Source organism: Orbicella faveolata, unplaced genomic scaffold (assembly GCF_042242905.1).
Source record: "Orbicella faveolata isolate gen_17 unplaced genomic scaffold, um_ofav_v1 contig_3, whole genome shotgun sequence".
NCBI lineage: Eukaryota > Metazoa > Cnidaria > Anthozoa > Scleractinia > Merulinidae > Orbicella > Orbicella faveolata.
The window spans coordinates 5,708,771-5,724,591 of NW_028301558.1; the positions used below are offsets into that span (position 1 = coordinate 5,708,771).

General features: G+C 42.6%; 1 protein-coding gene across 2 annotated transcripts; it reads right to left on the minus strand.

Annotated features, from left to right (window-relative positions):
• Nucleotides 1–27: 27 nt before the first annotated feature.
• On the minus strand, nt 28–14,673 carry LOC149106174 (uncharacterized). 2 transcript variants are annotated; one of them, XM_089297514.1, is made up of 6 exons: nt 14,428–14,672; nt 12,949–13,022; nt 11,536–11,676; nt 10,424–10,555; nt 9,719–9,838; nt 28–9,628 (listed from the first exon to the last, which is right to left on the minus strand). In XM_089297514.1, the coding sequence occupies exons 2-6, from the start codon at nt 13,016–13,018 to the stop codon at nt 1,857–1,859; spliced, it is 8,235 nt and encodes a 2,744-aa protein (XP_089153640.1). In that variant the 5' UTR covers nt 13,019–13,022; nt 14,428–14,672; the 3' UTR covers nt 28–1,856. The 2 variants fall into 2 exon arrangements, with proteins under 2 accessions (XP_089153640.1, XP_089153639.1); XM_089297513.1 differs by having other exon boundaries at nt 28–9,838; nt 14,428–14,673.
• Nucleotides 14,674–15,821: the final 1,148 nt, after the last annotated feature.

Here is a 15,821-nt window from a genome sequence, read left to right on the forward strand (position 1 = left end):
CCTGCTTGCCTGCGAAAGTAAATAACGTTCTTTGAAATAACGTAATCTTCTTTAATGCTAAATTACGTTGTTATACAATAGGCAGATATTTGCCTTTCGTCAAATGTAGTAACATTGGTGTTCAAAATCAATAAAACTCTTAGCTTGTTTTCTACCATCAACTGCGAATCGCCTACACAGACGCGAACCCAAGTAACAGTTACGAATGCTAACGCGGCATGCACTAACGGCTTTGTAATCGATAATACGTATAAGTTTAAAGAAATTGCCAGTAACATAACTGATACCTACGGTAGGGGAAAGATTCATAAAATTTGCACTGATGTATCTCTTCAAAATACTAATTAGAGAACTTAAGCAAACCACGACGGCATCGGCACCGAGAGCACCACCAAACAAAAGATTTATGAGTAGAACAATGGCCGTGCACGTGCGTTGTAAGTCTTTGTACATTTCTTTGCCGTCCTCTGCACAACTACAACGTAAAATGACTGTGGAGAACGCAAACGACAGCTAATTTTTCGTATTTTCATTTGGAATTGATCACTGGCGTTACAGATTTAGCTTGAGCGAGTTTTGAGACCAAAAGGTGGGGTCGCCGTCGTCATTGCTTATGTACAGGAACACGCTCACTTCTGTGTCTTTCAACATCTAAGTAGATGCGTCGTTGTTCTCATATGTATTCTTTTTAAGGGAGCTATTTCACGTTTTCTGTTAAAAAGGTTTTATGATATCCACAATGATCATTAAATGAACGGTTCGATACAATCAAGTTTGCTTTTACTAAGATGCAAAAAAAAACCATAAACCTAAATAAACGCCATTTTTTCTTCAACAACTGTATCCCTGGCGTAAGCTCATCGAAATAAGGTTTTCACTAATATGCTACAACAAACTGGAATTACACGAAACGTTTCTTTAACAAACCATGCATATACTCTTTAGCTCGAGATTCTTCTCCTGCTTTACAAAAAAATTGATATCATTAAAGAATCCAAGATTTTCAGACTTCACAATCATCACAATGCCTAGCCTATTTGTTATTCCAATAAAAAAGAAAATATGATAATCTAATGTTTATATAATTTGCTTTTTCGCTCTGCATAACTAGTGTTCTTTTTAATATACTGCATGGGACACATGTCGAACATTTTGGACTTTCTTGTTCATCGAGTTAAATTTGCTTGAAATTTGTGGCCCATCTTCACAAACCTTTCCTCTTTGAGGAGCGGAGGATGGAAGCAAGCCAGCAGACAAGCATCCAGGCTCGGTTTCGTTTCGGACAATGCTGCGCCATATGCATGGACACTTGGCAGTCACGCGTGCAGAGAACACCATTTCTTTCTCGGTGTTGTCAGCGCAAGGGATTACTAGAAGTGATTTAATTGGGAACAGTGTTTGCCAACCAATGACAGAAACCATTATTCCAAACTGCCAATTTTAGACATCTTGTCGAATATTGAAGTTATCTATGCGTCGTGACGTATAAGTCGCTTTATGGCATTCCATATTGTGATTTTCGGTAACGTTTCATTCTGCATTCTTCTAGGACTGTCAACCTTCGCACACGGCCAAACACAATGTAAAATCGCTGACGTTCTACATCCTAAGGTCCTACTCATGCATGAATGAATCTTTTTTAACTTTAAATCGGTTCTTGTTCCACTAAAATGGATCCTCGGGGGAGACTTGATTTATGTCGGCTAATTTTCGAAATCTTTCTGAATAGTATTCCCTCATCTTCTCAAACTCTCCGCCTCACCCTTCTCATCACTCTTATAGCATGTTTCATGGTTTCGCCTTCCAGTGAACTCTTTTTGACATATCAGTCACTTCCAATAGACAACTCAATAGCTCTACTCTTTTGCTCTACACCGACTACATCCTTCGCTTCCCACCGGAATGTCTTCGCCACCTCGCACTATCCATCCCGTGAAATAAACGTGGCCTTTGTCGCATGATTTCCAGACACCTTTTTGGTACCCTGGGAAATTTGCGAAGTCTTCTGCTTCCTCGGGCGGTAAGGGTGCAAGTTGCAGCTCCGTTCTTAGCAAGTGGACTGTTTCTCTCAGCCATTCAAGATCTAGAGCACGATCGTTACCCTGGAAAAATAATGCAAACTGATCGCAAGCCAACTTTAGTCGAGTGCTACCTGTTCTTGAAAATAGGATTTGGTGTTTTGCAGCGTCAATTTGGGCCTGTAGCACATGACTGAAAAGAAAGAACTTCGTTGCATGTTCGTGCACCTGACAAAGAGTTTTCAAATTGAGTTGAGGTTGCTCGAGGTATTCTTTGATATTTTCTAGCGCATTCATGGTAATGTCCTCGAGTTGCTCCACGTCCCCCTGCTGTGTGGAGATACCTTGATCTGTGTGTACTTGCGTTAGAACGTGCTGTGATGCCTGTGCTTTCTTAAGAATCGTCAAGTGATTCTTAGCCATAAAAAGAAACAGAATTGTGCGTTCATGCATTTGATGTACATCACGTGGGAAAACCTGCATAACGCGAAGAACTGTTTGCGGAAACTTCAGCTTCCTCACATCAAACTGTAGACGCCTTAGATCCTTTCCTAAGACATGGACAGACTTGGAAACGTCAGCTGCAAGCTGGTGTACTTGTGTCTTGACGATTTCAATGTTCTTCAGTGTCCTTTTGACGAGATTTCCATAACGATAGCTGAATGTAATTGATGTAGAACATCTTGGACAACGCATGAGTTGAACGTCACTACTCTGTTGACGCAAAATCCATTCGTCCATTTCTTTAACCGTTATGATGTGAACACAGTCGAAAAGTTGCAGACATCTTGTAGGTTCCGTTTTGTTAACACGTCCATCCTTTAACATAGAAGATAGCTTTTTAGCGTGGCAGATGGCACACAGAGTGGGACAGTTTTCTCCACACAAGCCAATACATTGGTGGCCGCAAGAGAGCTTTTTAGGACAGGGAGCGTCACATCGAGGGCGGTCGCATATCTCGCCACAAAGATTGTTGCACTGGTAATGAGGACAACTCCATGTACAAGGCTGTCTACATGGTCTGCATGGCTTTGAGCAGTGCTCCTTACACTTATCATGGGGGCACCTTCGACAGCATTTACTGACACACGGAGGGCAAGGCTCACAGCATGTCGCTCTGCAACGGTGCAAGCAAACGAGAAAACGACTGCATGGATTCTGGCAAATCTCGTGTGAATTCCTTTGCCGACAATCGCCACATGTCCCAGAACACTGATGACCACATTGCAGCTTTGTTCCACATGCTACAGGGCACCTCACATTTTCCGGGTTCTGACAGCAACGCATTTCAATGTTGTGCCCACATCGTAACGTTCTCGTCACAGGTTCGTTGCAAGGATACTTAGAGCAAGGTTCCCCACACCATCCTTTACAAAGATGTTCACATGAGGTCTTCTGTCGCCGACAAGGTATGCTACAAATAGCTGTTTTTCTCTGAAAACACGAAAGCTTTTTTCTGTGGCCACAAGCAAACGTCATTACTGTTTTTCGCATGCACTTCTCAGTTCCGCATGGTTGGTCGCAAACCCCGTTACAGGGATGACCACAGTCTAGCTTTTTCGTGCAGCTCTTCACACATATTACGGTTGTTGGGTCTTTACCACATGGCAATTGAAGTTGATGCTTTCCTGGGCAATTAAGTTTCTTCATCACCATCTCTTCGCACTGGTAATCACTGCACTTTTCAGAGCATTTTCCAATACAAACGTGGCCGCATGATAGCTTTCGTGTGCATTTGTCTAGACAAATAATTTTGGAAACGTCGTCAGGACAAAGACAACTGATTTTATGGTGTCCGCACGACAAATTCTTTTCGACCCTTTCCGTGCATTTCACTTGACTGCAGTCGTCACTGCATCGTCCTCGGCAAGGATGCTGACAGGAAAGAACGTTTTCACACGGAGCGTCGCAAAAAATGTCTTCTGGTTTCACGGAACATTGCATCTCTTTCGCATGGCCACAAGGTAGATTTTTCTTGACCACAACATCGCATTTCTCATCCCTCGTTTTTGAACATTCCACGCGCCTTTTGTGCCCACAGTACAGTGTGACATCAACCATCTCCTGGCAATTGTACTCTTCGGGAATTTCACAACAGGGAATAGTTACCTCGTGATCACAGGACAACTTTCGAGTTGTCATAACCATGCAACGGGGTAGTCTTCCAGCCCTTTCAGCGGAGCAGGTGACAGACTTTGTGTGTCCACATGCCATTGTGACATCGACTTTTTTCATGCACTTGTAGTCTTCAGGATTTGTGTGACACTGAAGGATGGCTTTGTGCTTGCAAGGCAGTTCTTTATCTACTTTCTCATTGCATAGCACGTTCTTTAAGCCAGCTTTTTCAGCATAACAGTCCATTGCCTTCTTGTGTCCACATGATAGATCGACCACAACTTTTGCCTTGCATTTGTACGTTTGAAGATTTTTGTTACAGGCTACAGTTACTGTATGTCCACAAGATAATGTTCTCGGTACCAGTTTCATACATGGTCGTGCTTCACAGTTCTTCCTACAGATGTCTCGACAAGGATGTCCACAGGTTCTAACACGCTCACATGGCTTTTTACAAACTAGTGCAGCTGGGTCCAAGTAACAGGGCATCTCAATATTGTGGTTACATGAGGGAATTGTCATGTTAACCATCACTTGGCAATCTTTACATGGAAACCCAAAGTGGCACCGTTGTTGGCAGGGATGGCCTCGGTTACACTTCTTTTGACACATTTCGTGACAGCTGATGTAGCGTGGGTCAAAGTGGCATGGAAGGATTTGTTTGTGATCACACGGAAGGAGCTTTTCAACCAAACTTTCGCACCGGTAACTGCTACACTCTTCATAACACAGACCAGGACACTCGTGTCCACAGTCGACCAATTTTCGAGTGCATTTCATAATGCAAGGGGGTGGATAGCTCTTTTCCGGACACAAAACGAGTACTCCATGCCTGCATGGCAGCTCTACCTCAATTGTAGTGTTACAGCGACATCGGTCCTTGCATTTCTTGGAACAAGGGTGGCCACAATCCAGGACTTTGTCGCAGTTACTGTTGCACTTGTTATAGAAGTAAAAGATTATGGGGTCTTTGAAACACGGCATAACCTTTTCATGTCCACATGGAAGAGCCTTAGAGCAGTTGACTTTGCAAGGTGTACATGGACTGCCACATATGTTTTCACATCTGTGCCCACAGGTGAGAAACTTCTCGCATTTGACTTGACATGTAAAATCTTCAGGCTCAATACAGCACTGCACTGTTTGTTCGTGACCGCATCGAGGAATAATCTTCACCACAGGACGTGCACAGAAACAGCCATCCGGATAATGGCAACGCTTTTGGCACTGATGGTCATTGGGGCAACTTTTCCAACACACTTTGGGGCATCGACCAGGTACATGAAGTTCATCTGTAGGATGACAGGCCCTGTCGCAAGCATGACCGCAGTCAAGACGCACTCCACAGAGTTTTTCACAACCACCAAGGGGAAACTTTTGGATGTCCTTCCAATCTCTTACTTCGTTGGCATTGCTGTGCCTCTTGCAAACCAGTGTTAGGATTTGACCGATTGCGTTCTTCGTTTCTAAATCATCGCAAATCTCTTTCCATAGTATGCACTGGCTTTTGAGGAGGGAAAAGTTTCCAATGCAATAAAATCCTTGACGAGCTCTTGACAATGCAACGCATATTCTGTTTGACTCCTTCAAGAATCCTATTTTTGAGCTTCGTACCAATGAGAGGAGGATGATGTCATTTTCTTCGCCTTGAAAGTTGTCGACAACACACACTTTAATTCCCTCGAACTCACGTCTCGGCATTCTGCTCTGGAGCTCCAAAAGCTGGCCCGTGTACATGGTGAGAATTGTGATTTGCTCTCGCTTGTAACCTTGCAGTAACAAATAACGACAGAGAGCCACTAGGAATCCAGCCTCGTGAGGATTGGAGAAACTTTGCAAACCACGAACTAGAACTTCAGGCTGGTTGTGGTCAATAAAGAACATATTGTGCCTTAGTCCGGAGATGTCGTCAAACGCACACACGGACTCATGGTCCACGATCTCATGTTCGTAAATTCTTTTAGTCAGGGCAGCTATCTCAGGACGCATGCGGTGCTGAATGCAGAGGCGCTTGCAGTCCATACTGTTTAACACCATTCGCTCGAACAGCGAGATCTCCAGATTGTATTTCTGGGCCAATTCGTAAACTGTTGCCTTCGGGCGAAGCTGCTTATGGTCTCCAATGAGAATTGTATGTTGTGTGTTTCGTGAGAGAGAAGTGATGATATGGGCTTCCAGAACCTCAGCTGCCTCCTCTATGATAACGATTTTGGGAGCTATTCTCTGAAGCATTGAGTGGTATCTGGCAGCACCACTGGTTGTCATTCCAACGACTGTTGCGCGACGTATGATCTCTTCCTCTTCTTGGGCTTTAATCTCTTCCAATTCAACACAAAGCTCTTTATGTTTTTGTTCATAACGTTGTTCACATCGTTGAATTTCTATTCTGTGGCGTTCACGGTAACATTCAATCCAGTAAAGGTACAATCGGAGGCGATCCTTTGCTGATAAGCACCAAATATTTTCCACTGTTAGTGCCTCGTCACTGGGCATCATCGCCTCCTGTTGCAGTTGCCTTCTTATGTTAGCAAAGTTTGCTGTAATATTGATCTTGTCCTCTGTCTTTTTCTTTTTCTTTTTGCGTTTTTTGGTAGTTGTAATCCTCTCTTGGCTGTCTTCAACCTCACCCAATTGACCTTCTATTTCGTCTTTGATGGTCCCGCCTTCTTCTTTTCTCCAAACGAATCGCTGGGGATTTTTCTGGTAGAGAACTGTTTTCCATTCCTCACTGTTCTCAGATACCTCTGCTTCATTTTCTTCTTTGCGTTTTTCTCTATCCGATTGTTGTAACTTTACTAACCTGTATTCTTCTTCACCCTCTAGACATCTCTGACTCTGGATCCATGCTGCCTCATCTTCCACTGCGATGGTCTCTTCACCGGCGTCATGTGGTGTCATTTCTTCCTCGTTACTTTTTCCCTCTACGGTATCAAAGCTTTTGGATTCGGGATCATTGTCTCCATTTAGCGATTGACTTTCCTGTTCAAGATGTTTGGCAACTATAGGTTTTTCAATCCTCTTTGAAACTAGCATCTGTGACTCATCCTGCTGTGCTTGCTGTAAGTCTTCAGTATTGCCCTGCTTCGCGTTCTTGTTATTGGATTGGAGATCCTCATGAACTGAGGGCTCTGATGCCACATGTCTGGAGTAACTCATAGGAGATCCGTTCAGAGAGGGAGTGTTGGCGTCCAGTTGATTCTTAACCTTTGTATTTGTTGATGGACTTTGGTCTGAAACAGTTTCTGTATCTCTTGTTGTTGCATTCTCCTTTGGCACTTCTTGCAGGGATTGTTCAACAGGATTCACTACTTCGTCCTGTAAAAGATGACTGTTATTGTTTCCTTCAAATCGTTCTCCAGCAGCATGGTAAAGAAGGTCATCGTCTTCATCTGCATAATCCTCCTGCAGAACAGATCCATCTTGGGCTCCTTCCTTATGGATTTCCATTACCGTGCTTAATTGTTGGTTTGCATCATTCATCCGGGTGTTGTTACAGAGCCATAACTTGAAAGTATTTGCTGGGTTTTGACAGCTGCTTGTTGCGTTACGCGGAAAGGTTGCTCCATAAAGTTGGTCTGCATGTCGTGAGCTCATTCCGTCTTCCAAATCTCGAAATTCCAAAAGTACTTTGTCTGCTTTGGTAAGAAGTTTCTTACAATGCTCAATTTCCAAGTCCATTTCTCGTTGATTTTCTTCCATTTCTCCACGTTTGAATCCATGGGCATAATTTCGTCTGTGCGTCTTGGTGAAGATCTTTAAATTACAGTCTTCCAATTCCTTACTTTTGCTTCTTCCCCCGACTCGAATAATTGCTCTCTTCGGAAGAAACTCTAGCACTTTCTCTAGAAATTGATCCAGTGCGTGATTTGTGTAGCAGACCATTAGCATTGGTGATACTTTTTCTGGATCCCACTGCAGTCGATTTTCCAGCAGGCATCGCACGATTTTGGCTCCAACGTAGGTCTTTCCCGTTCCTGGTGGGCCTTGTATGACGGAAAATTCAGTTGTCACTGCTGTTCTTAACGCTTCTAACTGGGACTCGTTTAGAGGAAGTATGTCTACTGATGGCCAAGCCTCAGGGTTGAGAACAGGTACCCTCTTCGATGTTGGTGAATTCCATACACCAAGGGCCTTGGTCAGATCATAACACACAGGATCTTGACCATCTTCTCGTACAAGATACTCCGGTGGTTCCGCCTTGTCACTACATTCAACCAAATACTTTTTGAAAGGCATGCTGTCTCCGTTCATTCCCTTGAGTCCTTTAAGTACATGACGGCAGGCTTCAAAAAAAGCTGGTGACTCAACCATCTGGTATTCTTGTTGGCGCTTCTCGATATCTAAAATATTTTGTTCCTCAATGAATTGAATGTCAAATGTGCCTTTCTGAAGGTTCCTTGGGTCTCGATTGGCAACCGTGGCAAAAAGCATTGTCTCGAAATTGTCTTTTGACAGGCACAGGAATGAACCATAAATGAGCCTCTTTGAGTGCGCCCATTTTGTCATAGGAAATTTGGAAACATCAAAGTGAACCTTGTAAATAATTCCAGACTGAGTCAATTCCTTTCCGGCAATGCGTACTCCTTGGTAGCACTTCATCAGCTGATTGCGTTGTGCTCTCGGAATATTGTGCGTAATTTCATGGATTCCTTCTCTTAATGGTTCAAGGAAATCCTCTCGAAGCAATCGGAACTGCACATCAAGGTAATGTTCGACATCTTGGTAATGCCCCTTTTTGATGTTCTTTCGCAGAAAGGGTCGTTCTTGAGACTTGATTTCTTTGTTCGTTGGACAGATGGGGATGTCTCGAAAATCATTTGGTGGCTTTTGACCCATGTTGTTGGTGAAACGTCTTCCAAGCTTTTGCCTTTCGGCCTTGATGATGTGATCTCTTCGTTGTTTGAAATCGTCTAATTGTTTCTTCAGCTCATCTTTGCCATCAATGTTTGACTGATCCAAGGTTTCTCTGAGCGGATCGTAAGGCGGGTCAGCATATGAACTCGGTAAGTGCATCAGATACTTATTGAATACTTTGATTAGAGATTCTATGAGTCTTCTTTGAGACTGGGGATCAGTTATTGTTGTTTTCCCTTTTTGAACACGATCGAGTAAGTATGGAATTTTGGGACTAAAAAAGGCTGAACCTTTCAGTGCAGCTAGAATCTTATTCGTGTTTTCGCCTGCTGGCGCATCGCAGACAATTGCTAGTGTGCAAGTAAGGTCGAAGATGAAGTCATCAGTGTTGTGTTGTTCCTCCTCTGATCTTAGAAAGAACTTAAGTCCAGCCATACTTTCGTTTAATTTGTAGACCACCTCAGTGCAATCCTTTTCTTTCAAGGTCTTAAGATCCAAGATGTTACCTTTACTGGGAAATGACTTCTTTTGAGCGCCTTTCTGTGCTCTAACCCCGGGAGGCTGTGTCTCTTGCTGCGTTGCTGATTTCGCATTTCTGTTCTTTGGATCAGGCTTTCCTGATCGATTGTCTTGGGTTTTACCTGTGTCATAGGAGATAACCAATTTAACGTAATAGTTGTAAAGTAGTTCAAACTTTCGAACTAGCACCCTTTGTCTGTTATTGTACTCACCTGAAGTTTTACCTTTGCCAGTTGATGACCGAATGCGTTTGCCTTTGTCGCCTTCTCGTGATCCGGCTCCCTTACCGCGCCCTTTTGGATCTTCCTTCTTATGTTGGCCAGAATGGCCACCTTAAACAAAACACGAAATTTCTTGCTTACGATATAGAACCGTTTTGAGAACTAAAGCCAAAGCATGAGTCTCAATTTCCCATGATATAAAACCATACTAAATATGATCGAGGAATGGTCGATGATTAACAGATCAACACGCTCCGTGGCACGCAAGAATCCCAATTGATTTCCACCACATCGGGAACTCAACGGAAATACTAAGTATTTTTACCGGCCGATCCTCACCAAGGTACCCGAAAACTTAAATTTGTTTATCCAACATTATCCGCGTCAACTTGAATTTCAGATCAAGCTGTCTGCATTCACTGCTGGCCAGGGCTCTTGTGTTGTTGTTCTTACTGAAGAGCCTTTATTCCCAATCTGGCTCTCTCCACCTAGTAGTATAAATGGGTTCCGGCAAATTGCGTGGGGAACCTAATGCTAGGGTTACCCTGTGTTGGCTTGCACCCTATCTAGGAGAGTATCAATATTTCTTCTGCTAAATTCCATTGAAATCGAAGTTAATAACAGGCCTGATGAGCCATCTAGACTTGGAGACAGCCATCAACTTTTTAGTTACATTGTGATAAGTTTTCTTCGTACCGGCTTCTGAATTGGGTCCACTTGTAGAGGGTCCAGCTGCTCCCTGTGAATCTGAAGATTGTGAAGATCGATGTTTTGGTCTCCTGGTCCTTTTCTTTCCTCCTTTGTTTGTTTTCATCTTTGCTCCAAGATCTGGAAAAAAAGGTTTGTGTTGAGGTATTTTCCATAATCAAGGGTTTTACAATAGTGATGTCATTCTGTCTGGCCAGTGAAATGGTCGAGGCGCGACTATTATTTCAGGTACTTGGCCAAGGTGCCGTTATGTTTGGAAACAACTGCGTGTACAGTAAGCTTGAGGGCTCCTTTCTCGAACAGCGCCTGGTAATCGAGCCCACGTGTGCAGTTGCTTGATGGAAAGTGTAGGCTGACAATATAATAAGAGCTAGTAATCAGTATTAATTTCTCCTTTTAACATCCGCACAAAAATCATATATTCGGCGTTAGAGAATATAAGATCTGGTCAACAGTGGAATTGGTTTATGTGTCAAATTCTCTCAATAAATAATACAGAAAATGTATGGAAACCAGTAGTAAGAATTTGCATGTTGATATTGGGCTTGCCTGGATTAACCTTTCCTTTTTCGTTTGTTGAAGCTTGTAGTTTTACTTTTGTGCCTTCCCGTCGCTTCCCTCTCCAATCCTATCTTAAAGACAATGAGGTGAAAACGAGGATGTCTTTGCTGAAGAAAGCAATTTCTACTTCAGAGAAAGCTATCTTGGCAGATGCAAAGCAACTTTTTCAGGTACTTTCAAGCTATGAACGTATTCTTCCAGTTTATAACCATAAACGTCTAGATTTCTGGGTTGAGTAAAGTCATGTATGGACTATATTTTTGGACATTCAGACAAAACAGAAACTTGAGACAATGAAGTTACTGCTTTTTGCGGACCTGCACATGTATGATGCTGCATACGGTTTAAAAAAAATACAAGCTGTTAAAAAAGTAGATCCTCATCTGAGACAGATCATGGTCTCTTGTATGAGACAATTCGACGACTTAAAATAACGGGTTAACGGCTGAATTTTACCAGTTTATGGTTACTCTCATTCTGGCCCCCCTAACCCTTTTCCACAAAACGGTGAGACCTCTTGTAGTTGGTGATTTGCCTACCGTCTGAGATGCGTTGACTTGGTATTTCGTCGGCAGACGTTCCACAAGCGCCTGTTGATTTCGAACTCTGGGTTCCTTTCCTTTCAGTTGCTGCTTGTCCTTGCAATTTTCCCTCCTTGGGTCGAGATGTTTCTCCAGAATCTAAACATTTGAAACAAACTCCAATTTAGTAACTAAAAGGAAGAAGATGCTATAAGACGTGTAGAAAATCAATCAGAAACGTTCAAATTAGGAAAGGAAACAAAACTAAAAAAAGAGGAAACTAGAGGAAAAAATCGACCTGTCAAAATTTTGCAACCGTGTGGCCAGATGTTTAAGGGCCTGTTTACAAGGAGGGAGGGTTACCCTAGCAAGTGGGTTAACCCTAGCTGGAGGGCAAAAGATAGCCCGGGCTTACAAGCAAAATTTCACAGGTAGGGTAACCCCACAACCCGGGACAACTTAATGCGCGGTTACACTCAAAGGGTCTGGAAACAATTAAAGTAGGGTAGGCGGGTTAACCCTACCTGGAGTGTTTACAAGGGAAAAAGTTAACCCGCCCGAAAGGGTAACTCTGGCACGCAGATAGGGTAACCCGCCTACCCGGGTAACCCTATCTGCCTTGTAAACAGGACGAAGAAAAAAAGAGGAAATGTGTGAGTGCTAGGGTAACCTGCTTGCCAGGGTAACACGCTTGCTGGGATAACCCTCTCTCCTTGTAAACAGGCCCTAAGAAAGTGTCAGAAGCTATTCCAAATTCGTGATCTTGCTGTGGTTGAGAGCTCCCTAAGGAGTTAATTCAAGCCATGTTCACAGAAAACTTTATGCCTTAGCGATTATTGCATGGATGCGAAAGGTCTTGTACCTGCAATCATGAACAAAAGTCTTCGGACAAATTGGCACTTGTTGGGCTTTTTCACTCACGCCAAACAAACAGTCGCGTGCAAATTCAGCTACACCTGCCCAACCCCTCCCCCCACCCCACCTACACTGTTGAACACAAGTACTTGTACTATCCCCTGAGTTTCGGCATTGCATTAGGTGGGGAGAGGGAACACAGCAACGCGTTTTAAAAAGGATAGCAGTGCTTTTTCAAACTTCAGTCTCAAAACACAGGTGATTTGTGGCATTACCTTAGAGTCCCAGGGACTTTTGTCCATCATTGTAGGTGAAACAAACACTTTAAATCCAGTAAGATTATGTAGAAAGTGGAATGGTATTTTTAAATCTTAATGTGTTTCAACGGCACCTTTTTTCGAATTGGTTATTGCAAAATGTTTTTTTTTTTAATCTGAAGATCACATGTGGGCATATTTCTTTAGTTATTTTCAAGGAAGTAAACAGATTAAAATTATGTTGTTGCGATAATAAGAGAAAGCGGTCTCGGTAAAACGAAACTCTTAAATGTTATAAAATGTTACAAATTTCGGTTACCTTTGGATCCGCCGTCCTCATTCTTTTTGTTTTTGTCCAGTTCCTTTCCTTGCCCTGTCCGTGAGGGCATGGTGCTGAGTGATGAAACATTCAATTCATTATCAATACGTCATGTAGCCAGAGAAATACTTCCCGCTTTTAAACTCCTTAGAGGTTCTGATTTCGTTTTCCCTTATCAGAAATAGCACACCATATGAGTATTACAAACGATCGCACGGTAGCTTACTTACCAAACTCTTTCTGAAATAAACGTTTATCTCTTATTAAACTTATGTTTTATTTGATAAATATTTAATTGTCTTCTTGAATACGAGGAGCGGCCAACGAACAAGTATTCTTAGTAAGTATTTTACAGAGGTGTTAATGAATCCACTAGAAGTGGATTTATTCATTAAAACGTGCAACAATGTTTTTAAGCTTCTCTGAACTCGCAGTCGTAACCGTGTTGGAGCAAGATATGTACACGGGTCATTCGTGAAGTGTGTAAAGTCACCAGCCCAGCAATCCAATTTATAATTTTCCTAGTTTTCCTAGTTTTCTATAACCTTGGTTCAGCGATCATTAGGCCTGCTCGCTTGTGGTTGAAATAGCATTTTTTAATGTGTCAGCTTTGCCAAGCGACATGTCATCTTGCAATCGCAAAATGTGAACGACGTCAGAGAGAGAAATGTCATGGAAATAATTTGGCAACTCGTATGTGCGAAATGCGGAAATAAATTGTTTTATGTTGCGCAAATTGGTTCTTTTTTGCCGTGTTAACACTAAATCTCTCTCAGAGTTGTTATATAGTACTCTGCATTCTCTTGGAATCAGCAAGTCATACAAATTCAAACTAGCGGACTATCATGTTACTGAATACAGGCCTTGACTTGCTACTAGGATTTCTCAGTGTTGCGTGAATGCCTTCTCCCAGCGATTGTAACTTGAATAATGTGTTCACAATTCCACCTAAGTTTATGTCAAATGTCCGTTTATCTACATCATGTCTCTATATACTCTTCGATTGCAACTTAGAATCGCTTTTCCCTTTTCAGTTTGTTTCCTCCTATGACTCAAGTTTGCAATTAGCATTTTTTAGCCTTAGCGCAAGGCATAGAATTGATTCCGTGAATTTGTCGAGGGACGACATTACATCTGCTGAGGTGCCCATGTTTTTCAGTCAGAAGCAAACAGTAAAGCTAAAGAAGGTAATAAGAAGGGCCAACTAGTCAAGATTTTCGATCGATGTTACTCTTGCATCTCAAATCGACGAGAATACAAGCGAAGTTAACAATTGTAAAATTATTGTTATCAATTGCAATCTTTATCAAGAAGGAAGTAACATCATCGCTTTGCACCACTTTGCAACATTCTATATATGTTTTTAAAGAAACAGCTCCCCTGAGTAACTCCCTGCTCGATTTACATATGAAACTACGGTCGCTTTGCAAACATTCCACGCGGCATAAGGAAATAAAGCAGTAAAGTGTCTGTGCTTACCTGCAGTTCACGCGCCGAAGAGCGCGCTCTCCTCAATTTTACAAGGATGAAGTCAGCTCTCGCTGCTTAAACTACTTATTGGGTGAATGGAGTCTTCACGACTTGAAGTTATAGCGAATTTACAGATTTTTGCACGGACACAAGGCGCCTGTGGCGGTACTTAATGCTCTATTGTTTTAATTCCGAGAAATTTGTTTTGACGGTGATGGTTCATCTTTCTTAGAAAGGCGAGTAAAGTAAAAATGGACTGGACAGTGGACACGAGAAGTGGAAAAAAGAATGATGGAGTGTGGCTTGTTACTGTGTTGAAACTGTCATTCGAATGGTAAATGCTAACTCCAAAGGTGGCGGGGAGAGAATTATCTCAGATGTTAGGGTAATATCCCTAGTATTTCACTGCGCACTCTCACGTCGCATAATTTCGTATCCAATTAGGGTCTGCACGTTAGGAACACGACACCTTTTCATTTGCGGCTAAGGTCAACAGAGAGTTTAACAGTCAGTTTTCCGTAAACAACCCTGGTGATCTTTATCCTTCTTTTACTTAAGAATAGCAATGATCAACTTTCTGTAGGCTGACAAGAGCTCCTGAGACGGATTATTAGCAAACGTTCATATCCAAAAAAACAGGTAGTTGCGGAAAACTTGGACTAAGTAACCGAATGCTCGTGAACCCGAGAAACCAGATGAACAACTTGAGCTAGCCTACGCGTAGCCGTACCTTCCCTCTCATTTTTGTCGCCGTGGGGGAAGTGGGGGGGGGGGGGTTACACGTAGGCTAAGAGCAAGCTGACTCGTACATGTGCGCGTTTTTCCATGGAAAGCGCATTAAATTGTTCCTCGTATTTGTCATTAAGCACTTAATGACTGGCCCCAAGGAAAACAGTGAGTTTGTATTCCCCGAGACCTTCAATGTTCCCCGAGGCGAAGCCGAGGGAAACATTGAGGTCGAGGGGAAAAAAACTCACTGTTTCTCCTGGGACCAGTCATTAAGTGTTTTGTTATACCTCCCAACTCAAAATAGAAAAAAATGCGAAGAAATCGTTTGCTTGACCCCGGCTGGCTAAGAAATTTGCCGCGGTTTCAAGGAGCACGACCTGATCACGTGCGAGTCGAAAGTTCAAGTTGTTGTTTCCCTAGGGAGTTAGTGTGTTTTGACCCACGACTCATGACACGTTCTCCCTCAATCGGAAAACGTATTTAAGTTGTTTTTTGACCAATTCCTTTAATTACATATGAACATAATATTGCAGTCATCAACCTTAGAGGGGTTATAAAATATTTCCTTGAAACTTTTATTTCAAGGGAATCATCCCTGGAGACAAAAAGACTCCGAGTTTTTTTTCCGTTTTCTCTCTGCTTTTAACGGTGTGGATTAAAGTCTTTTCGTTTTA

Coding starts and splice junctions, on each gene's coding strand:
- LOC149106174 (XM_089297513.1), bottom strand. CDS start 13,018: ATGCCCTCACGGACAGGGCAAGGAAAGGAACTGGACAAAAACAAAAAG. Junction 10,556..11,535: donor AAGTCAACGCATCTCAGACG/GTAGGCAAATCA, acceptor CTTTTTTTCCAG/ATCTTGGAGCAAAGATGAAA. Junction 9,839..10,423: donor TGGACCCAATTCAGAAGCCG/GTACGAAGAAAA, acceptor GTTTTGTTTAAG/GTGGCCATTCTGGCCAACAT.